Raw genomic sequence first — 23,171 nt, 5'->3', positions numbered from 1 at the left:
CGCGGACACGCCCGAAGAAGGAAGGCAGATGCAGATATGTGCCTTAGCCGAAGGAGACACCTGGATGACACCATACAGACGATACCTGGTGGATGGGGCTCCCCCAGTGGAGCCTGAAGAGGGTAAGAAGGTTAAGAGAAATACCGCAAGGTACACTCTGGTGGACGGGCTGTTGTTCAGGAACGTGTTCACTCACCCTATCTTAACGTGCGTGAGCGGCGACGAGTGTCCCCGAATAATGGCGGAGCTACACAAAGGCATTTGTGGGAGCCACGTAGGAGAAAGGTCCTTCGCCTCTAACGTGGTACGCGCAGGTTTTTATTGGCCAACAGTAAAGGAAGATTGCGTGTGACACGCCCAGCGTTGTAAGCAATGTCAAAAACACGCCGACTGGCACAAGGCGCCACCAGAAGAGCTGCGATCCATATACAGCCCGTGGCCTTTCCATACCTGGGGGATTGACATCCTGGGTTCGTTCCCACTGGCGATAAGGAAGATGAAGTACTTGATCGTTGCCATCGAGTACTTCACCAAGTGGATAGAGGCGGAGCCCGTGGCCCAGATCACTGCGCACAAGGTACAACACTTTGTGTGGAAGAACATTGTGTGTCGTTTTGGCGTACCTAGGCGGCTGATATCCGATAATGGAACCCAGTTCGCCAGTCAGCAGTTGAGAAACCTGTGTGCTGAGGTAGGCATCAAGCAAGTGTTCACATCAGTCGAACACCCCCAGACTAACGGGCAAGTAGAATCAGCAAACAGAGTTTTGCTGAGGGGGCTAAAGAGAAGGCTAGAGAAGGCCAAAGGGACGTGGGCGGAGGAAGTACCAAGGATCGTATGGGCATACCACACCAAGCCCCAATCTTCTACCACGGAGACGCCTTTCAGCTTAGTGTATGGGTCGGATGCGATGATCCCGGTAGAGATACACGAAAGCTCGCCACGTTTCCAAAACTTTGTGGTGGAGGAATCCAACGAAGAAAGGCAGGTGAACCTGGACCTACTAGAAGAAGCCAGGGAGGAGGCCAGAATAAAGGCTGAAGCAGTAAAGAGAAGAGTGGAGTGACAATACAACTCTAAGGTGAAGCCACGACAGTTTCAGATTGGCGACCTAGTTATGAGGAAGGCTCATCCATACGAGCTGGAGAATAAGCTGTCTCCCAAGTGGACCGGGCCCTTCAGAATTACCGAGGCTAAAGGTAACGGTTCGTACAACCTAGAGACCTTGGAGGGGGGTCCCATTCCGCGTAGCTGGAATGCAGCCAACTTGAAGTTTTATTTTAGTTGACTTATGTAAGCATCCATGTAACGATCTTGTTGAAGGGGACACTCTTTTTCCCTTTCAGGGGTTTTTTAATGAGGTCACCTGAATAAAAGAAAAAAGAAGTTCGAGAAAAACCTTGCCTTGGTTTTTAGTCTTTATCTTTTTTCTGTTCGAAGCGGCGAAAGGCGTCGCCAAGAAAGAAGGCGTCGCCAAGAAAGAAGGCGTCGCCACGAAAGAAGGCGTCGCCAAGAGAAAGCGTCGCCAAGAGAAGGCGCCGCCAAGAGAGAAGGCGTCGCCAAGAGAAGGAGTCGCCAAGAAAAGGCGTCGCCAAGAAAGAAGGCGTCGCCAAGAGAAAGCGTCGCCAAGAGAAAGCGTCGCCAAGAAGAAAGCGTCGCCAAGAGAAAGCGTCGCCAAGAGAAGGAGTCGCCAAGAAAGAAGGCGTCGCCAAGAGAAAGCGTCGCCAAGAAGAAAGCGTCGCCAAGAGAAGGCGTCGCCAGGAAAGGAAGCGTCGCCAAGGTAGAAGGCGTCGCCCAAGCGCAGGCGTCGCCCAAGCGCAGGCGCCGCCAAGAAACATGACGGAGGAAAAACGCACAGGATACGAGGTGTGTGCAAAAGTAAAGCAGCGTTACAGAAACCAAGCATGGTATAGTAGAGTTAAATTTACAAGTCGTGTTCGAGATAAATGGGAGTAAGGCGAATAGGGCAAACATTACAAGCCCTGTGCTCATACAAAAAAACACAAACGAACCACTCTTCAGTGGCCTCCGGAGTCGGCACGGGAGGAAGACAAAGCCCCGCTCTCAGCCCGCAGAGCCCGGGTAAGTTGTGACCTCCGCTCTTGGTTTATCTTCGAACCTGCACCAAGGGAGATGAACGTGTCAGAGACACCATGAAGCAAGACACACACATATTTAGAAAGCATCAAAGGCGGAAGTTTCTAGGCCAGCGACTCATACATATATACTTCTCTAGGGTTCCGGCGTTGAACTCCAAACTGATCAAGGTGGCGGAGTCGAAACCTCCCGCCTCAGCAAGGATCCGGCAAACCACCTGGTCATTCGGGGCTAGCTTCTTGAAGGGTTTGGACTTGAGGGCCCTCGTCTCCCTCACCCAGTACAGTGGAAAACCATCTAGGGCAGAGGGAAGGGGATCAGAGCAACAGATTTTGAAGAACCTGCCCTTCCACCCAGCGAAGGAGTTTTGGAAGGGGGTCAGGAGAACCTTGCCAGGAACATTACTGAGGGTCACCCAGAGGTTATTCCTTTGCCTCTTCACCTCAAAGAAGTGAAGAAAGATATCAACCCAGGGTGCATAACCCAGAAAACCAAAAAGTATGTCAAAAGCCTTGACGAAAGCCCAGCTATTAGGATATAACTGGGCTGGAGCAGCATTGATCTCTGTCAACAGTTCCCTCTCAAACCTGGAGAAGGGCAGGCGCACGCCGATGGTCTTGAAAACCACCCGATAGAAATAAAAGAAGGGGACCCCGTTGTTGGCCCGTTCGTCTCCGCATACTGGCTCCCCTAAACTGCAAGGGAGCACATCAATATCGTCGTCCTGCCTCTTCGTGAAGGCACGGTGATCATAGGAGCACGAATCCCCTTTGTGTTCCCTTATGGCCTGGGTAGAAAGCAAGCACGAGCACTCGTCAAGGAGCTCGCTCGAGGCCCAAGTATACAGGTCCTTGGGGTTAACCCTGGGGGGAGGAACATGAGAAGACATGCCTGAACAGTATTTGAGAGGTTTGGAGGAGAGTGACCTGCTGGAAACGCGGGGGTAAAACGCTGGGTGGAACGAACACTAGAAGAATTCTTCACATAGGTTACGAAAGCGCAGAAATGATGAGGACAGGTTCAAGATTTTGAAGAACTAAATATTGCGGTTAGAGCACCAAACAACGCAGATGGAAGTATTGCAGTTATAGCGCCAAACGACGCAAATGGATGCACCGTGCGATCGAGCTACGTGGCAGAGGATGGGAGGATGACCCTGGCACCACTGGTTAACACTCAGAAAACGTCGTATCGACAGAATGCCCGAGGGTACGATACGCCATCGAGAGTGGGTCAGAGCTCAGAAAATGTCAGGACCAAGTCAAGTGGCTGAACGTCCCATCAGCCATACGAGAAGCGCCACGTGGATGGCACAGGCGAGACCTTGAGCTCTTCGCTATCCCCAGGCGTCGACCAGGGTCAAAGTTAAAGTCAATGCCAAGGTAAAGTCAACGCCAAAGGCGACGCCAGCATGAGACGCCCAAGGCGTCGCTAGGGAAGGCGCAGAAGGCGCCGCCAGCATGAGACGTTGCGGGCGTCGCCAATCCAAGTATCAGCAGTGTCGCCTCCCCGATACCCACAGGTAGGAAAGACTGTGGAGGGAGATGAAATCGAAGAAGTCAAAACTAGTTACTAGCGGCGTCGCCTCCCCGATACCCACAGGTAGGAAAGACTGTGGAGGGAGACGAGATCGCCAAATGCTGAGTGAACCGCTAGCAGGGTTGTTCCCCGACACCCATGGGAAGGAAAGACCATGGAGGGAACGACCCCCTGGAGGGCTCCGAGATTTCCCAGCACTCGGCGTTTTTAGACACCCTGAGGACGATACGACGTTGCTGTAGCAGGCCTCTCCTTAGGCGTGGGCGCCGGGCACCAAGAATCAAGGGACAGATCGCTTTGGTGTCTGAGACGCGTGACCCTTAATTCTTGGTGCCCGGAGCCCATGCCTAAGGAGAGGACTCGCACGAAGAACCGCGCAAGGGGTGACTTTTTGGGTGCGAACTCATGCCCCCAATTATCTAGTCACTCACTTTGAGAGCGTATTTGCCTTCCTCTCGTACCCTGCACCTGGCTACCCTGGGCGTGACCCTCCTCTTGAGTCGTATCTGTCCCAAAGGCGTCTCTGGGGCGGCAGGGGTACTTCACGAGTCAGGCTGCCCTACACTAGTGCTATCACTGTGGCCTTGAAGCCACCTTTCTCTTCTCTTTATCACTACCCCGGCTTATCGGGACCTGAGGCCTTCCCACGGCGTCGCTCCCTCCTGGTTGGGCGACGCCTTCACCTAGGCGACGCCTTGCCTTGGCGACGCTTCCTCTTGGCGACGCTGGCACTTGGCATCTCTTCACCTAGGCGATGCCTTATGTTGACTTTGAGTCCAGACGTTGACTTTGACCTTGACTTTGTCAACGCTCGGATACGGGACGGTACACAAGCCCCCCAGTCTTAAGCTGAAGACTTGTCTTCAGCGCAAAGACTAAGGCCTCGCCCACGCCGTCCACGTGTCACCCTGATAACGTGTCATTCCCTGCTAACTCAACAATTCTCGAATTATTGACGTGACACTCTCTGAACCATAGGGGCGCTCTTAATGGCTGATTGGACATCCTCTGAGGCGGGGAAAGTAACACCTTTTGGGGCTACGCTTAATCGTGTGCCACGTGGCTCATCACACGGCCAGCCTCTAGAGTCCCTTGCGCTCCCCTTGAGCGCTTAATCCTTTGACACGCGGCGCGATCTCAAGGCTCCCAATTAGCGCCTCTTGGGTTGCAAATGTAACGTTCAAGTTACCCCAAACCCCGCGCTCACACCACTGTTTCATCCATTCTCTCTGCATCTCCGCACTGTTCGTCGCCTTCAAGCCTTTTCTCTGCAGCTTCTGCTCTTTCCTTCGTGCTTTCCTTCCTCCCTCACTTTGACATCAAAGGTATGATTTTTGCATCTCCACGACTCTTCTTCTTCGTCGCATTGCATCACTGTGTATTGAACTGCCTGGGACTGTTTACGCTTATGCATTACTGTGTTCTTCCGCTCCTCCTTTCTTCTCCGTTCCCTTCTCCTTCTTTTTGGGTTTTCTCACGTGGGTGGCATTTTCCTGGGGTTTTATCCCCTTTTCTGTCTTGGCATCACTTATTAAAACCTTTTTCCTTTCTTCTTTCTCCAACTATTTATTCGCATCATGACGCGCCCGAACTCAAAGTCTAGTTCTCCCCCCAAGACCCCCAAGTCCAACTATAAAGCCTTCTATTCATGGGCCCCCGACAAGCTCTTGAGCGAATGTACCACCCTGACAACCATTCAGGACCTGGAGAATCATCGCGGGGATCCTCACTTGTACAATTTTAATGCTTTCTGCCGCACCCATGACGCGCACATCTCTGTTTGTCCCGGCAGACCTGGGGAACCTGTCTGCGTGGATGACAGACCCAGAAAGGGGGATCCTTTCTTCTTCATGTACCAAACGGTATTTAAACGCGTCGGGGTGCGCCTCCCATTCACGCCCTTCGAGAGGGAACTTCTCACCGAGATTAACACAGCCCCCGCCCAGCTCCACCCCAACAGCTGGGCATTCGTAAGGGGTTTTCAAATTCTCTGTGGGTATCTGGGCATCCTTCCCTCTGTGGATGTCTTCTTGCATTTCTTCGAGGTGAAGAAACAGGGGAAAAGCTTTTGGGTAAGCTTCTCCGGGATCGCGGGTAGAATCCTTCTCTCCCTCTTCCAGAACTCCTACAAAAACTGGAAAGGAAAATTCTTTAGGGTGTGCTACGCCAAGCACGACCCCACAGCCTTAGACGGCTTTCCCCTGTACTGGATGGAGCACCCCAAGCTGCTCAGGGCCAAGGCCCTGGATGAGCTATCCCCTGCTGATAGGGAGGTATGCAAGGCCTTGGCTGGCCTGGGGATTGTCTTCGATACGCTGAAGCTTATCGCGAGCGAATACAACGCCCACTCCCTGATCACCTACGTTGGTAGGGAGACTCCTCTCTCACTATCTTTTGTTATCTGTACTTTACTGCTTAATGTTTTCTCCCCTGCCCTCTTCCACCTGTTTTCCATTGTGCCATGTGACTTATGTCTCATTCATCTATGCATTTTGTGGGTTTGTATAACTGCTTTGGCTTTGACTTCTGCTATTTGGTTTATCTGAATGTAGGATCGGTGATGGATGCCTCCAAAAGGATGGTTTTGGCGAAAGCGATGAAGGCCGCTCGCGCTGCCAAAGCTGGCGCCTCCTCCGCCCCTGCTGCTGACCCAAACCCCTCATCGACCCTGCCTCTGCCACCACCGACCACTACCGAAGCCCCACTAGGCTCATCTTCACCATCTCCACATTGCCCCCAAGCGCTTCCAACACCCGGCTCTCCCCCTCCCATTGTTGCAGTCCCACTGGCTGTGGCTTCATCACCTGCTCCAACCCCCCTTGACAAAGGAAAAAGGGTGTTGGAGATTATCTCCGATGATGAAGACTCCGACGGGGGGCTAGTCTTCAAGAGGAGAAAGGCTGCTAGGACTCCCATTCTGCCGGCGGCGTCGCCGCAGGGAGGGAATTCCTTCAGGGACAACCCTCCAAGTGCTACCTCTCTCCCTTCCACAATGGTACAAGAGGAAACAGGCGAAGGGGCTGAATCTGCTCCACCCCCGTCACCGGCAGAGGTCTCCGTTGCTCCCCCCTCCATCGCCGCCGCCCCAAATCTTATTGCCATCCCTCCTCCAATTATGCATTTGATGAGGGGCTTCAGCGGGGGATCAATGCCAAAAGGCTCCGACAAGAAGGAGGGAATGCCCTTCTACTTGGGAGCCTTCTTGGCGGTGGCCCTTGAATGGCGTGCCCAAGCTAGAAATGATGTTCTGCAGACTCAAACCCTCCAGGCCTTGGAAACAAGGGTAGCTACCCTGGAGGAGGAAAAGAAAACTTTGGGATGCCAAAACGAAGCTTACCAAACCACTCTGAAGCAGGCGCAAGAGGCCAAGGAAGAGGCTGAAAAACAACTGGCAGAGGCGGTGGAGCTTCAGGTTGACTCCTACGCTCGGGAAGTCACTCTTCAAGTCCAAGTAACAGGCCTCCAGGGCATGGTCGAAGCTTACGATGAAGTTCAAAAGGTCTTGAAGAGCTGATGCTGCGAGCAAGCTGACAAACTGGAGCGGATGGAGGGGGAGATGGCTACTCAGGCCAAAGCTATGGGCCTTCTCTAGGTTGACTACGACAAACTGCAGGTCGACGTCAGCCGGCTCCGTGTGGAGAAGGAAGCTTTCGAGAAACAGGTAGCTTCTAGGGACGCCATCATCGAGGAGTTAGAGAAGGATAAGAAGACCCTCATCAACGACATGGCGGGTACCTTCGAGGAGGGGTTCAAAGAGGCTCTAGCCCAGGTCGTCTGTGAGAACCCGGGAATCGACGTTTCCAACTATGATTCCACTCATCAGATCGTTGACGGGAAGGTCATGCCCTAGGAGATGGATGACTGAACTGCCGCCTTCAACCGCCACCTTTCTCCTTTACACTTTACACTTCTTTTTGACCCTCTTTGATAAACTTGTAATTCTTTGAATTGTTTGCACTTTCGTCACAACTGTGGGTTTTGCATGACAATTTTTGTACCTTGGAATTATCGAATTCCGCCTGTATGATTTTACCCTCGTTTTTTGCCTTCACCTGCTTCGATTGTTTTGCCTGTACTCTACCCGTTTCTTTCGCTGCGTTGGGCGACCCTGTATGTCCGGATAAGGTCACGTGTCGATGCCCACGCCCATGGAGAGGCTTGCCTAACGGAGCCGTATCATCCATGGGGTGTCTCAAACACCAAAGTAATCCGTCCCTTGATTCTTGGTGCCCGGCGCCCACGCCTAAGGAGAGGCCTGCTACAGCAGCACCGTATCGTCCCAGGGTGTCCAAAAACGCCGAGTGCTCTTGGGGGGGGGGGTCGTTCCCTCCATGGTCTTTCCTTCCCATGGGTATCGGGGAACAACCCTGCCAGCGGTCCACTAGCGTTTGGCGATCTCGTCTCCCTCCACAGTCTTTCCTACATGTGGGCATCGGGGAGGCGACGCCGCTAGTAACTAGTTTCGACTTCTTCGATTTCATCTCCCTCCACAGTCTTTCCTACCTGTGGGTATCGGGGAGGCGGCACTACTGATACTTGGGTTGGCGACGCCCGTAACGTCTCATGCTGGCGTCGCCCTCTGCGCGTTTCCTGGCGACGCCTCGGGCTACTCATGCTGGCGTCGCCCAGGGGCGTTAACTTTACCTTGGCATTGACTTTAACCTTGGTCCTGGTCGACGCCTGGGGATAGCGAAGAGCTCAGGTTTCTCCTGTGCTATCCACGTGGCGCTTCTCGTATGGTTGATGGGACGTTTAGCCCCTTGACTTGGTCCTGACATCTACTGTGCCTCTGACCCACTCTCGACGGCGCATCGTAACCTCGGGCATTCTGTCGATACGACGTTTTCTGAGTGTTAACAAGTGGTGCCAGGGTCATCCTCCCATCTTCTGCCACGTGGCTCGATCGCACGGTGCATCCATTTGCGTCGTTTGGCGCTATAACTGCAACACTTCCACTTGCGTCGTTTGGCGCTCTAACCGCAATATTTAGCTCTTCGAAATCTTGAAACTATCCTCATCATTTATGCGCTTTTCGTGACCTACTTGCACCCTTTCTCTCCTCGCGAAGAGTTTTTCTAGTGTTCGTTCCAACCAGCGTTTTACCCTTATGTTACCAGTGGGCCACTCGCCTTCAAACCTCCCAGATTCTGTTCAAGCATGTCTTCTCGTGTTCCTCCCCCCAGGGTCAACCCCAAGGACCTGTATACTTGGGCTTCGAGCGAGCTTCTTGACGAATGCTCTTGCTTACTCTCCACCAGGGCCATAAGGGAACACAAAGGGGATTCATGCTCCTATAATCACCGTGCCTTCGCGAAGAGGCACGACGACGATATTGCTGTGCTCCCTTGCGCTCTAGGGGAGCCAGTATGCGGAGACGAACGGGCCAACGATGGGGTCCCGTTCTTTTATTTCTATCAGGTGGTTTTCAAGACCATCAGCGTGCGCCTGCCCTTCTCCAGGTTTGAGAAGGAACTGCTAACGGAGATCAATGCTGCTCCGGCCCAGTTATATCCCAATAGCTGGGCTTTCGTCAAGGCCTTTGATGTCCTTTTCGGGTTTCTGGGTTGTGCACCCTCGGTAGATATCTTTCTTCACTTCTTTGAGTTGAAGAGGCAAAGGAATAACCTCTGGGTGACCCTCAGTAACGTTCCTGGCAGGGTTCTTCTGACCCCTTTCCAAAACTCATTCACTGGGTGGAAGGGCAGGTTCTTCAAGATCTGTTGCTCTGATCTCGTTCCCTCCGCCCTAGATGGTTTTCCACTATACTGGGTGAGGGAGACGAGGGCCCTCAAATCCAAACCCTTCAAGAAGCTAGCCCCGAATGACCAGGTGGTTTGCCGGATTCTTGCTGAGGCGGGAGGTTTTGACTCCGCCACCTTGATCAGTTTGGAGTTCAACGCTGGAACCCTTGAGAAGTATATATGTATGAGTCACTGCCCTAGAAACTTCCGCCTTTGTTGCTTTCTGTCTGTGTGTCTTTTGCTTCATGGCGTCTCTGACACGTTCATCTCCCTTGGTGCAAGTTCGAAGATAAACCAAGAGCGGAGGTCACGACTTACCCGGGCTCTGCGGACTGAGAGTGGGGCTTCGTCTTCCTCCCGTGCTGATTCCGGCGGCCACTGAAGAAAGGTTCGTTTGTGTTTTTTGTATGGGCACAGGGCTTGTAATGTTTGCCCTATTCGCATTACTCCCATTTGTATCGAACACTATACCATGTTTCCGTAATGCCGCTTTACCTTTGCATACACCTCATATATTGTGCGTTTTTCCTCCGTCATGTTTCTTAGCGGCGCCTGCGCTTGGGCGACGCCTTCCACCTTGGCGAGACTTTCTTCTTGGCGACGCCTTCTTCTTGGCGACGCCTTTCTTCTTTGGCGACACCTTCGTTCTTGGCGACGCTTTCTTCTTGGCGACGCCTTCTTTACTGGCGACGCCTTTCTTCTTTGGCGACACCGTCGTTCTTGGCGACGCCTTCTTTACTGGCGACACCTATCGCCGCTTCAAACGGGGAAAAGATAAAGACTGAAAACCAAGGCAAGGCTTTTCTCAAACTTGTTTTTCTTTTATTTGGGTGACCTCATTAAAAAACCACGGGAGGGGAAAAAGAGCGTCCCCTTTAACAAGAACGTTACATCACTACTTACATAAGTCAACTAAAATAAAACTTCAAGTTGGCTGCATTCCAACTGCGCGGGATGGGACCCCCTTCGAAGGTCTCTAGGTTGTACGAACCGTTGCCCTTAGCCTCGGTAACTCTGAAGGGTCCGATCCACTTGGGAGACAGCTTATTCTCCAGCTCGTATGGGTGGGCTTTCCTCATAACTAGGTCGCCAATCTGAAATTGTCGCGGCTTTACCTTAGAGCTATATTGTCGCTCTACTCTTCTGTTTACCGCTTGGGCTTTTATTTTGGCTTCCTCCCTGGCTTCGTCTAGTAGATCCAGGTTTACCCGCCTTTCTTCGTTGGATTTTTCAACCACAAAGTTTTGAAAGCGTGGCGAGCTTTCGTGTATTTCTACCGGGATCATCGCATCCGACCCATACACCAAACTAAAAGGCGTCTCCATGGTAGAAGATTGGGGCGTGGTGTGGTATGCCCATACGATCCTTGGTACTTCCTCCGCCCATGCCCCTTTGGCCTTCTCTAGCCTTCTCTTTAGCCCCCTCAGCAAAAACTCTGTTTGCTTACTCTACTTGCCCGTTGGTCTGGGGGTGTTCGACTGATGCGAACACTTGCTTGATGCCTAACTCAGCACACAGATTTTTCAACTGCTGACTGGCAAACTGGGTTCCATTATCGGATATCAGCCGCCTAGGTACGCCAAAGCGACACACAATGTTCTTCCACACAAAGTGTTGCACCTTGTGCGCAGTGATCTGTGCCACGGGCTCTGCCTCTATCCACGTGGTGAAGTACTCGATGGCAACGAGCAAATACTTCATCTGCCTTATCGCCAGTGGGAACGGACCTAGGATGTCAATCCCCCAGGTATGAAAAGGCCACGGGCTATATATGGATCGCAGCTCTTCTGGCGGCGCCTTGTGCCAGTCAGCGTGCTTTTGACATTGCTTGCAGCGCTGGGCGTGTCGCGCGCAATCCTCTTTTACCGTTGGCCAGAAAAACCCTGCGCGTATCACCTTGGAGGCTAATGACCTTCCCCCCACGTGGCTCCCGCAAATGCCCTCGTGGAGCTCCGCCATTATTCTGGTACACTCGTCGCCACTTACACACGTTAAGATAGGGTGAGTGAAACCGTGCCTGAACAACACTCTGTCCACCAGAGTGTATCTTGCGGCATTTCTCTTGACCTTCTTACCCTCTTCAGGCTCCACTGAGAGAGGCCCATCCGCCAGGTACCGTTTGTATGGCGTCATCCAGGTGTCTCCCTCGGCTAGGGCACATACCTGCATTTGCCTTCCTTCTTCGGGCGTGTTCGCGTATGTGCTGATGCGGGGCGTCTTCAGTGTATCTTGGGTCAAAGAGCGATGACTCCTTGGACTCCCTCTTGATGTACAAATCTGGAGGACATCCACCCTGTTATCTTCCACGAATTTACGCGGAGCTTTGAGCGTCTCTTGGATCACTGTCCTCTGTCTACCCCCTTGCCTGAGCTGGCCAGCTTTGCGAGCAGGTCGGCTCTGGCATTCTGCTCCCTTGGGACATGTATCAGCTCAAGAGCGTTAAATGCTCCCTTCAATAGTTGGACGTATTTCAGATACACCGCCATCTGCGGGTCTTTCGCCTGGAACTCACCCGTCACCTGCCCAGTAATCAACTGGGAATCGCTTTTCACCAGGAGGTTCTGCGCGCCCATCTCCTTGGCCAGGAGCATTCTTGCGATCAAAGCTTCGTATTCAGCCTGATTATTACTTGCCTTAAAGGCGAAGCGCAGAGCTTGCTCAATCAGCACGCCATTGGGTCCTTCCAAGACTATTCTCGTACCACTCCCTTGTTGGTTGGAAGACCCATCAACCGAGAGCAACCACTGTGAGCCCACCTCCACCTCTTGTTCGCCTCCGGGCGAGAGTTCTGCTACAAAATCTGCATACACTTGCCCTTTGATGGATCCTCTAGACTCATACTGGATGTCGAATTCTGACAGCTCCACCGCCCAGCGCACCATTCTTCCTGCTACGTCAGGCTTCTGCAACACCTTTTGTATAGGGAGGTTTGTCATCACTACCACCGTAAAGCTGTGGAAGTAATGACGGAGCCTCCTGGCTGAAAACACCACTGCTAACGCGGCCTTCTCCAGCGCCTGGTATCTCGTCTCTGCGCCTTGCAATGCCTTGCTCACGAAATAGATGGGCTTTTGACTCTGGTCCTGCTCCTCGACCAGTACAGAGCTGATAGCCCGCTCCGTTACCGTGAAGTACAGCCGGAGGGGCACGCCTGTTAACGGTTTGCAGAGGACCGGTGGCGTCGCCAGGTATTCTTTCAACTTAATGAAAGCCGCTTCGCATTCGTCAGTCCATGCGAAGCGAATATTTCATTTGAGGCACTGAAAATATGGGTGCCCCTTCTCTCACCCGGCGGAAACAAACCTTGAAAGCGCCGCATCCACCCTGTCAGCTGCTGCACTTCCTTTACCGACGTCGGGCTTCGCATGGCGATAATCGCTGCACATTTGTCGGGGTTCGCCTCTATTCCCCTCTCCGTGAGCAAGAAACCTAGGAACTTTCCGGCCTCTACCCCGAAGACACACTTCTCAGGGTTTAGTTTGAGGCGATATTTGAATATAGTGACGAACAGCTCCTTTAGGTCTGCCACGTGCTGTTCCCTGTCCTGCGACGCCACTACCATGTCGTCCACGTAGGCGTATACATTCCTTCCTAACATGGGCGCTAGGACCTTGTCCATCAGCCTTTGGTAGGTGGCGCCCGCGTTTTTCAGCCCAAAAGGCATCACCTTGTAACAGTAACTGCAAGTCTCTGTCATGAATGCAGTTTTGCTCTCATCTCTCGGGTGCATTTTGATCTGGTTGTATCCCGAGAATGCATCCAGGAAGCTTAGCACCCTGCAGCCGGATGCACTATCCACCAATGCGTCGATGCTGGGGAGTGGGTACGAGTCCTTCGGGCACGCCTTATTTAAATCCGTGAAGTCCAAGCACATCCTCCACTTCCCATTCGCCTTCTTCACCAAAACGACGTTGGCTAGCCACTCAGGTTATTAGATTTCCCTGATGTGGCCAGCACTCAGCAGCTTCTGCGTTTCTTCCCTTACCACCAGCTGCCTCTCTTCGTTAAACTTCCTCCTCCTTTGGCGCACGGGACGGGCCGTGGCGTCCATGCTGAGGTGATGACATAGGAAATTCGGGTCGATGCCGGGCATATCCGAGGCAGACCATGCGAAAGCATCCAAGTGGCGTGAAATCACCTCTGCCACCCCTTCCTGTTCTTCTTGGCTCAGCAAACGCCCTAACTTAAATGTTTTGCCGCCAATCTCCCTCTCCACGGCGTTAGCCACCGGTTGATCCCTGCTATAATCCTGAACGGGCGCCACCTCTTCCACAGGCGCCGTATCGTCAGATCCCTCCTCCATGTGTGTGTCTACCTCGGGCGTCGCCCTCACGGGTGTGGCCTCGTCAGGCGTTGTCCCGGCGGGCGTCGCCTCAGTCATCGATGTGTCAACACTGGGCGGACGCTCAAACACCATGAACAAGCTTTTCTTCGTTTTCAGGCTGTTTTCATAACACTTCCGCGCCTCCTCCTGATCCGACTTGATAACAATCACCTTGTCGTTGAGGTCTGGCAGCTTCATCTTCATATGGCGTGTGGAGGCTACTACGTTCAGCCTGTTCAACGCCGGTCTGCCCAACAAAATGTTGTAGGCGGAGTTGGCATTCACGACCAAGTACCTGGGTCGTCTCTACGAGTGGCTTCTACTCACGAGCTAGAGCACCTTCGTTCCCTCTTGTGTATGAGTACCTGAAAAAGAAGAACGAAGGGGCGCCTTCGCGGCTATTTGCACTCCGACGCTAAAGTCAGCCAGCGAGAAACATCAAAGGTGACGCACCCCCGTATCGGAGCACTTGAACGAATGCTCTGAGGGTGGTCGAAAACTGTACTGAAGGACTGAAACTATGTTGCCCTAATTGCCTTGTGCCCACAGCTGGGTGCGCCGTCAAGAACAACTAGGGTTTAGTGCTCTGTGTAATTATGAAAAAGCATACCTCTGCAGATTCTGTTAAGGTTACCTTTATAGCTGGGTTTCTTCTCTCTCCAGGCCGTTATGCTTTTGGACGCGTGGCTCGCGTCCAGCCCTGCACGTGTCGCCATCTGGGCTGGGACAGCAGGTAGCGCCCAGCCCTACACGTGTCATCATCTGGACTGGGCAACTCAAACGTCATTCTTTGTGTAGTAACCAGCCGCACAGCTAAGTCCTCAACTCAAGGAGCAACCCAGCACGTAATGCGCTGTGAAACACCACCCGTCAAGGCGAGTATCGGATGCAACAAAGTGCATCGTCTCTGTGATATCGCTCATCGCGAATGGCACCCTCCTTACTGCTACGCCATGCATGTTCTAGCTGGGGAAGCCTTGCCACCAACAAATGTCCACTCTGGGAATCCTGTCGCTGATGAGCATGGTGTTTCCCCCAACCCACTCGACTTTCATGCCCCAAGCTGGTGCCACCATCGTCTTACTGAACTTACACGCTTGGAATTACCCTTCTGAGCCTTCGAAATCCTTAACTAAGTTCGCTGGGAGACCCGGCGACGTGCTCCTTGTGGCGGTGTGTAAACCACCCGATCTCCTAGCATTCTCATACGGCGACTGCGACGCAACTCTGGTGACCGCCGGTTACGCACACTAGAGATCGGAGAACGCCAACCCACCGATCGGCGACTATGCCTACTTCCGAGGCGACGTGCTCCAATCCACCGATCGGCGACTATGCCTACTTCCGAGCCATTCATCTTTTCTAGCCTATGCGTTCCATTGAGCACGCCCCACTCGAGCACGTGCAAGACACGTCATCACACCCGATGAACTGGTCGGTACAAGACCAACTTTGGTGTTCTTGGTGGCAAGGGCAACTACAGAGTTTCTTGACTTGAAGTAAGCACATAATTCTCTCTCTCTGTTCCGGCCGGTTGACCTGGGACGTCTTTGTGCGCGACCTCACCCGTCTGCTAGGGACTCCTTCCCACTGGTTACCTGTGGATTCCTGCAAAGAAGGACAAAGGGGCGCCCTAGCGGCTGTTTGCACTCCGACGCTCAAGTCAGCAAGCAAGAAACACCAAAACTATGCACCTCCGTATCGGAGCACCGTGACTGGCACTCTGAAGGTGGTCTAATGAAATTGTGTACTGTGTATCTTTCTCCCTCTGGCAAACAATCTCACTCTCACTTTCTCTAGTCCCTTGTCCGTAATCTCCATACTCGAGCAAGCAACTAGAGTGTATTCTGGGAAAGTCTGCCAAAAGTTCCAACCCCGTTTCCAACATTCAAAGCGCTATTTAAACTGCTCCAGCATTCAAAGCGCCTTAAAGCGCATTTAAGACGTTTAAACCGCTTGGGAGCATTTATAGTACCTTAAACGCTCGAAACGGAAACTGTATTAAATAACTTTAATTACCTTGTACCTGACAAAATGGCGTTTCTAATCTGACTTTGCTGCTGTACACGTGGAGGGCCTCACAGTGCCGTGACCCCATCTGAGGGTATCTCCTCGTGTGAGTCCTCCTACCTGGGAGTGCATCTGTGCTAGGGATGACTCTTTGGGTGCCAACTCATGCCCCCAAACATCTAGTCACTCACTTTGAGAGCGTATCTACCTTCCTCTCGTACCCTGCACCCGGCTACCCTGGGCGTGACCCTCCTCATGAGTCGTATCTATCCCTAGGGCGTCTCTGGGGCAGCAGGGGCACTTCACAAGTCAGGTTGCTCTACACTGGCGCTATTACTATGGCCTTGAAGCCACCTTTCTCTTCTCTTTATTACCACCCCGGATTATCGGGATTTGAGGCCTTCCCACGGCGTCGCTTCCTCTATGGTCTTTCCTACCCATGCGTATCGGGGAGCGACACTGTGATTGCCTTACTCTTGTGACACTTGGCCTTGGCGACGCCCTATCTGGGCGACGCCTTGACTTGGCGATGCCTTCGCCTAGGCGACGCCTTACCTTGGCGACACTTCCTTTCGACGACGCCCTGCCTCGGCGATGCTTGCACTTAGCGTCTCCTCACCTAGGCGGCGCCTTATGTTGACTTTGACCCCGGCGTTGACTTTGACCTTGACTTTGTCAACGCCCGGATACGGAACGGTACACTCTCAATATCTATTTTTCTCTATCTCTCCCCTCCCTCTCTCTCACACAGAGCTAAAAATTCTATATGAAAATAAAAAGTTGAAAACTTCATGTTGAAATGGTTGACTCCAGGGAACTTACTATTAAGCATCAACGTTTAGCGAGATAATTGAAAAGATTCATACAGAAAGGTCTTCAATTGGTTGAGCTCTTCTAATTAAGTGTGAAACTTGAAAGTGTGAGCCTTGGAACCTTGGAAAGGGTGCTTCCTTCCATCCCACCAAATATAGCAGTTTCTTTTTTCCAGCAAAGAACCAAATATAGCAGTTGTAAGTAAAAAACCATTCGATTTGGTATTACTACAACATTGAGATATGTAGGTAGTTTTTTCCTGACGAATAACAATGCCTTCATGTGTTGTAACTCGCTCCATCACCTTGTATTATAAACCTAGTAATTATCTTCCACCTTTTTACTGTTGCCTTATTGGATCATTATTGCACAGGTTAGGATTAGAAGATTGCTTGAATGAATGCAGTGCAAATTGTTTACCCTATGAATGGTTTCTGATTCTTGCAGGAAGTAGCTGCAAGGTAATTTAGAAGTTGGAACCATATGTGAAACATCAACTCTATTAATCTCACCTTTACTTTAATTCTCTTTTATATACTTTCTTATTTTTCATTTTTACTTTTTGTTAGAGGTTGTTTATTTATTTGAGCAATACTAATGGATATTTTTTAGGTAAACTTATTGCATTTAATATTGGTCTCGACCGTTCTAATCGTGGACTCACTAAAATTGGGACACATTCCTTTGGATTTCTTATATTGAAAGAGAATCTGTTCAATTAAACAACTAAAATAACGACTTTATTTTTTCTTTCAAGTTAAGTCATTGCACACTAATATTTGTTTATCTAAATAAATGGTTTTTAAATTAAAAAAAAAAAGCAAACTTCACAAGCATTGGAAATTAGTTTATTTAGTAAATTTTATCTGTATTTAAAAGAATGTGTATGTCATTAATATTCTTAAAGTTTTAATGTGGTTAAATAGATTTTAATGTATTGTTGATATATTTCTAGTGGCAAATTAATAAATGTTTTTATTTTTATTTTTTTTCAAATTAATAAAATTAATAAATTTACCTTAAAGAAGAGTTCATATAGAAGATTTTGAAGTTGAGTGCAATTTCAAGACGGATTGGATTTTTAATAATAGGTTTTTAAAATAATAATAAAGTTCGGTTGGACATTAGTTCAGCCTAAAATATTGTCTTTTTCATTGTAAGATGAAGGAATGAGTAAGTATTTTTTTTTTGTTTTTATAATAAGTAAATAGTTTGTTATATGTTTTATAATTTTTATATATTTTAATTAAAATGATGATTTCATATATGTTGGAAATTTGTTTAGGTTCTTCTTCTAAGAAAAAAAAATACAAAAGTTAGAATTAATTAAGTTTTATAAATTTAAAATATTTGTCTTTTATTTTTCAGTGATTTTTTAATTTATGTATATTAAAAAAACCTATTAAAAAAAACTATTTAAAAAATTTAAAAAAATGAATTTAACAGGGGTTTGTAAAACCCAGGTAGTAACACATAAAACCCCTTACAGTAATGGGGGTTTGCAAAACCCTTGGTAATAACAGGGTTTACAAAACCCTGGTAATAACAGGATTTACAAAACCCCTGGTAATAACGGGGTTCACAGAACCGTCGGAAAATAATTTATCTTCCAAGGCTTATTCAAAACCGTCTGTAATTCATTAACGATGTTATATCTTTCAGGGAAAAACAAACTGCGGGTAATGCATTTAGTGGGGGTTAAAATTGCTGGAAACACTAAATATAACACTCGTTAAAAACAATTTTTTTTGTCATGATTAAATACTAATTAGTTAATTAGATATCAATTTAGAAACTAGTTTATAAATTTTTATTAATAATATAAATTATTTTAAATACAACTACTTTGTTAGTTTATAAAATAATATCTAATTTAGTCAATATAATAACTAATTGTTTTTTGTCTTTAAAATTATTTTTTATTTAATGATTTTTTAATAGTGTATAGATGACATAAACTCTATTTGAATGGGGCAAAGAATCCTACCCATAATTGTCATTATCAAAACAACATTTTCAAGAAACGATTGTAATTTGCTGAACAAGACATCAAAGTAAGGTGCAAGCTATGAATATACTATGAAAAAAAAAATGACTACCTTAAAAAAAATAACAAGTGGACATATGTTATGTTGAATGTAACACCCCATAAAATACATCTAATTATTACAATAAAAGTTCTAGTGGTTTCTGATCCCGCCTGTTGACCAGAACGCAAGAGCCTTGCCTCGTCAAAGGTATCTTCCTCTGGATCGGCTTTGCACCACGCTAGCTTCCGTCCTTCACACCTCGATTCACCTCAAGAACCTGCAAAAGATAGAGTGGCGCCGCTGCGGCCGGTCGCGCTCTGACGCTCAAGTCAGTGACGGAACCACCAAAACTCTAAGAGAGAAAAGCTAGGAACTCAAGGAACCATGCAAAAACTCTCTCAACGTGCTCAAGTATTCTCAAAGCGTAAAGAAGTGTTCTGAACGCGCATACCTCAGAAGTTCGTTAGAATCCCTTATATACCTGTGCACTTTCTCTTTCCTGACGGTTACATCTCTGGACACGTGGCTCGCATCCAGCTGTACACGTGGCTCGCATCCAGCTGTACACGTGTCACCATCTGGAACGTCCTCTGCTTGAGCGTCACTTCTTACTCTTCAGGCTGTTCGACTAAGTTACCCATGCAAGGAGTAACTCGGTGTACGGGGTGTCCCCATGCACACCTTCTCTGTGGTCTCGCCTGCCGCTATCACGATCTGCATTACTTGCTCATCGTGCATGTTTTGGTAAACTTGTTCCCTGGCCTCAACTTCTGGCTAGGGAATGATCATCTGATAACTTCATCCTTCATGCTCGTGCCCTTTGAAGGCCTTGAGCAAGCTTTCCTGATCTTTCGACGATGTCCCCCTCTCGGCGATCTCTGATCACTTGGTCGCCTAAGCTCACATACGGCGACTACAACACCAGCCTGGTGACCGCCGGTTTAGATATGCGAGAGATCGGAGCACGCCAACTTAACGATTGACGATTATACGAACGTCCCGAGGTCCTTCCCTTTCGTCAGCCAGATGCTCCGCTCAACACGCCTACATTACCACTTGCTGCCACGTCATCACTCCCGAGTACCTGGTCGGTACACAAGTCCCCCAGTCTTAAGCGGAGACTTGTCCAGCGAAAAGACTAAGAGGTCACATCACCGTCGATCTACGTGGCGCTGGCACGGAATTCCAAACGTCCGTACCCTCTGCTTTTCTGACGCTCCACCAAACCCCCTTTTTCCAATCGCTCGACACGTGGCTTCATCAACGGTCATCTTCAGCTGTCGTTTGCGCTTCCGAAAACGTTCAAAAAACCCCTAAAACCCCTTGCACTTCCACTGTTCCATCATCTCTCTGCATTCTCGAACGCTCTAAGTTTTTCTCTGCGAACCCACGAAGCTTCTCAACTCTCTCAATCTCCAACTCTCTTCAACGCTCATCCGATCATCAAAAGGTACCCCTTTTACTTCTTCTGTCGATATATGCTGCATTTTAACCGATTCGCATCATCCATTATCTGTCTGGTGCATACGTTGTGGGCTGTTTTTTCCATTTCTCCCCTCTCGTAACTTAGGGCTTCGTCTTCCATCACGTTCATCCCGACGAACTCTTATTCGTTCGTTCTTCTTTCTTCATCCTCAATTGAGTCGTTCTCCGTAACCTTTGTTCATCCCTTTCCTTTTCCTTTGCAGTTCCTGCGATGGCTCATACAAAATCCACCGCGAACGTTCCTTCTTCGTCACGAAACCCTCCACCCCAAGCGCGTAGGGTTGCTCCTGGGGCAAATCCTCCATCAGCGCGTAACCCACCACGAGCATCTGGTGCTCCTTCTACCCAAGCTGAGAGGCCTGCAACTTCTCACGCCAATCCCGCTCAGACAACTCCGCCAGTCGCCGGAGGCGCCTCCCTACCTCCAAAGGACTACAAGGAACTCTACCCTTGGGCCACCTCAACTTTGTTAAAAGAGACTTCTTCAATAAACACGGAGTTGGGTGTGAACCGACTAAGGAAAGGGGACCAATCCAAGCTCACCTTCCATAAGGAGCACGACAGCAAAAAGGCTGTGCTGCCCTGCTTCCCGGGTGAACCGATTTGCGCGGACGATAAAGCGAACAACGGCGAGTTGTTCTGTTTTATCTACGCGACGTTCTTCAAGAAAGTGAAGCTCAAACTTCCCTTCACTCGCTTCGAGAGAGAGCTGTTAACCGAGCTCGATATCTCCCCCGCCCAGCTTCATCCCAACAGTTGGGCGTTCGTAAGGGCGTTTCAAATTATGTGCGCACACTTGGGACTACCAGCTTCAGTTGACATTTTCCTCTTCTTGTTCGGAGCTAAGAATCCCGGAGACCGCCTCTGGATTAGCCTAAATGGGATTGCTGGGAGGTCAATCCTCTCGATTTTCCAGCAATCCTACAAAGATTGGAAGGGAAAATTCGTGAAGGTGTGCGCAAACGATCAAGATCCCTCCCTGCTCGACGGCTTCCCCTTGTACTCGGTACACAAGGGGAACAAAGACGCCAAAGAAAGCTTTAGGAGGCCCAGAAGTCCCGACACCATGGGCGAGCTAGACAAAGATCTCTGCCTTTTCTGGAAGAGTGTAGCAGCCGCCAAAATCACCTTCCTCACCGCCTCAATAATCTCCTTCGAGTTCCTCGAGGGCCAACTTGAAGCTCACATAGGTTAGCCCTTACCTCGACACCAAGGTTTTCATTTTGTGTTGGGACTGACTTCGCATTTCTACCATCTATCATTGGGCGTCCTGTTTGTTGCGTACTGGTTTTGATTTTTAATTCATGTGCCACTTGTTTGCGTTATTCCTGCGTGCATATGCTTGTATAACCTGTTTCTACTTTGGGGCCTACTCATCTGTTTTCTACCCTGTGCAGACCTCATGTTGGGAAAAGGAAAATTAGCTGAACTGAGGGCAATCGCCCGTTCTCACAAGCTGGCGGCGGGCTCCCAAACCGTGCCCAACTCGGTAGTGGAGATCGCCGTCGTCCAAGGCAAGACTCCTCCTCAGGGTGCGACTTCTTCTGGGGTACTGCCCGCCCCTCAAAGGAAGAAACTTATCTTGAGGAAGCCCAAAAGGAAAGCCCCCCAGGTGGTTAGAGAAGAAGAAGATGAAGAAATCACCGACGACGGCCTTGTTACAAAGAGAAAAAGGGTAACTCCCTCTTCACCCCCTGCGCTTCCAACACCAACACCGCCTTCACCACCAGCTCCATCCCCTCCATCTCCATTACCTCTAGTCCAAGCGACGCCGCTGGCCGCCGCTGGCCGCCGCACCCCCAGCGATCGAAAGTAGCAATCCAGACTTCATGGAGAAACCTCCAAGCGCCTCCACACCATTCGTGTCCGTTGGAGAGGGTCCTCCCTCCACTGCTTCCATCGCTGGGGCCACATTAGGCGAGAATGAGGGCGCTCATGACTCGCCAATTTTGATAACTGAGTCCCCGACCTCACCACCACGCCAAGAAGCTCAACTTGCCTTACAAACCCAAGAGGGCGGTGGTGAAAGTCAGCACCAGACTCCTCCAGCAGCTCCACCAGCAACAAACTCGAGCCTCCCACCCTCCATTGAAGAGATCATGGGGCCTTTCACAGCCAAGCTGAAGATGATGGCAGAAGTCTCCCCGCGATCATGTCAAAAGCTGTGAAGGACGCCGTCAAGAAGCTCCAAGAAGAAAACTCAGCGCTCAAGGAGTCAAACTTAATAGCACAGGCTGAGGTGGGAAAGCTCTCATGCCACTTGACGATGGCCGAGTTGGAGCACTCGAGGCTGGAGGATACGATGGATGCTGAGCTCAGGAGCACGCGCCGGGAAGCCTCTGCCCTTCGCCAGAAATTGCAGCTCCAAGCGCAAGAAAAGATTGAACTGGAGAGCAAGTTGGTCCCTTACAGGCTCAAGGTGACCAACTTGGAGGCTGCGATGAAGGCGAATGCGACCAAAGTAGAAAACCTCGAAAAAAGGTCGGCAGATCGGGAGGTTCTCCTTGGGAAAGTCGAGAAGGAGAGGGACGACACCAAGGCTGAGCTCGGCATAACTCAAGAGGAAAACACGAGGATTGTTGCAGAGCAGGCCCAGGCTCGGGAGGAAAACAAAAAAGCTACGGAAGAGCTTGCTCAGGCTAAGGGCTGATGATACGATCGATCATCGGTAGTCGATGACGTCAACAACAGAGAACCACGTGGACCACTCGCAGGGTGACACGTGGACCAGGTGGCAGAGAGGTCAGGGGGACGATCGCCAAGAGCGGTGATCGGTGGTCAGTAACCAAGTGACCACCGACAGATCAGGCGGCAGAGAGGTCGGGGGACAGATCACCCAGAATGGTGATCGGTGGTCAGTAGCCAAGTGGCCACCAACAGACCAGTTCCCAGACTCGCGCCTGGAGGCAGAGCGCGAGAAGCAAATAAACACTGATCAGTCATCGGGTGTATTGTCATCGGGGTCTCGTGTTACACGCAGTTAAACTGGGACTGAGGTTCCCAGCGAGAGCGTTACGCATGGATCTCGCATGAGCACACCTCAGGGAATCATGCACGAGAGTGGCCTGAGGGAACTAGTAAACCAGTCAGTGATTGGTGATTCCCTCAACCCATTACGTGCGTGGCATCGTG

The 23,171-nt window shown here is 50.2% G+C and overlaps 1 protein-coding gene across 1 annotated transcript; it reads left to right on the top strand.

Moving 5' to 3' along the window:
- Positions 1-22,191: 22,191 nt before the first annotated feature.
- Positions 22,192-22,689, top strand: LOC137839303 (uncharacterized). The gene has a single exon (XM_068648424.1). It carries the CDS (start codon positions 22,192-22,194, stop codon positions 22,687-22,689), a length of 498 nt encoding a protein of 165 aa, XP_068504525.1.
- Positions 22,690-23,171: the final 482 nt, after the last annotated feature.

Source organism: Phaseolus vulgaris, chromosome 3 (genome assembly GCF_000499845.2).
Source record: "Phaseolus vulgaris cultivar G19833 chromosome 3, P. vulgaris v2.0, whole genome shotgun sequence".
Lineage (NCBI taxonomy): Eukaryota > Viridiplantae > Streptophyta > Magnoliopsida > Fabales > Fabaceae > Phaseolus > Phaseolus vulgaris.
This window is presented reverse-complemented; position numbering and strand designations above follow the sequence as displayed.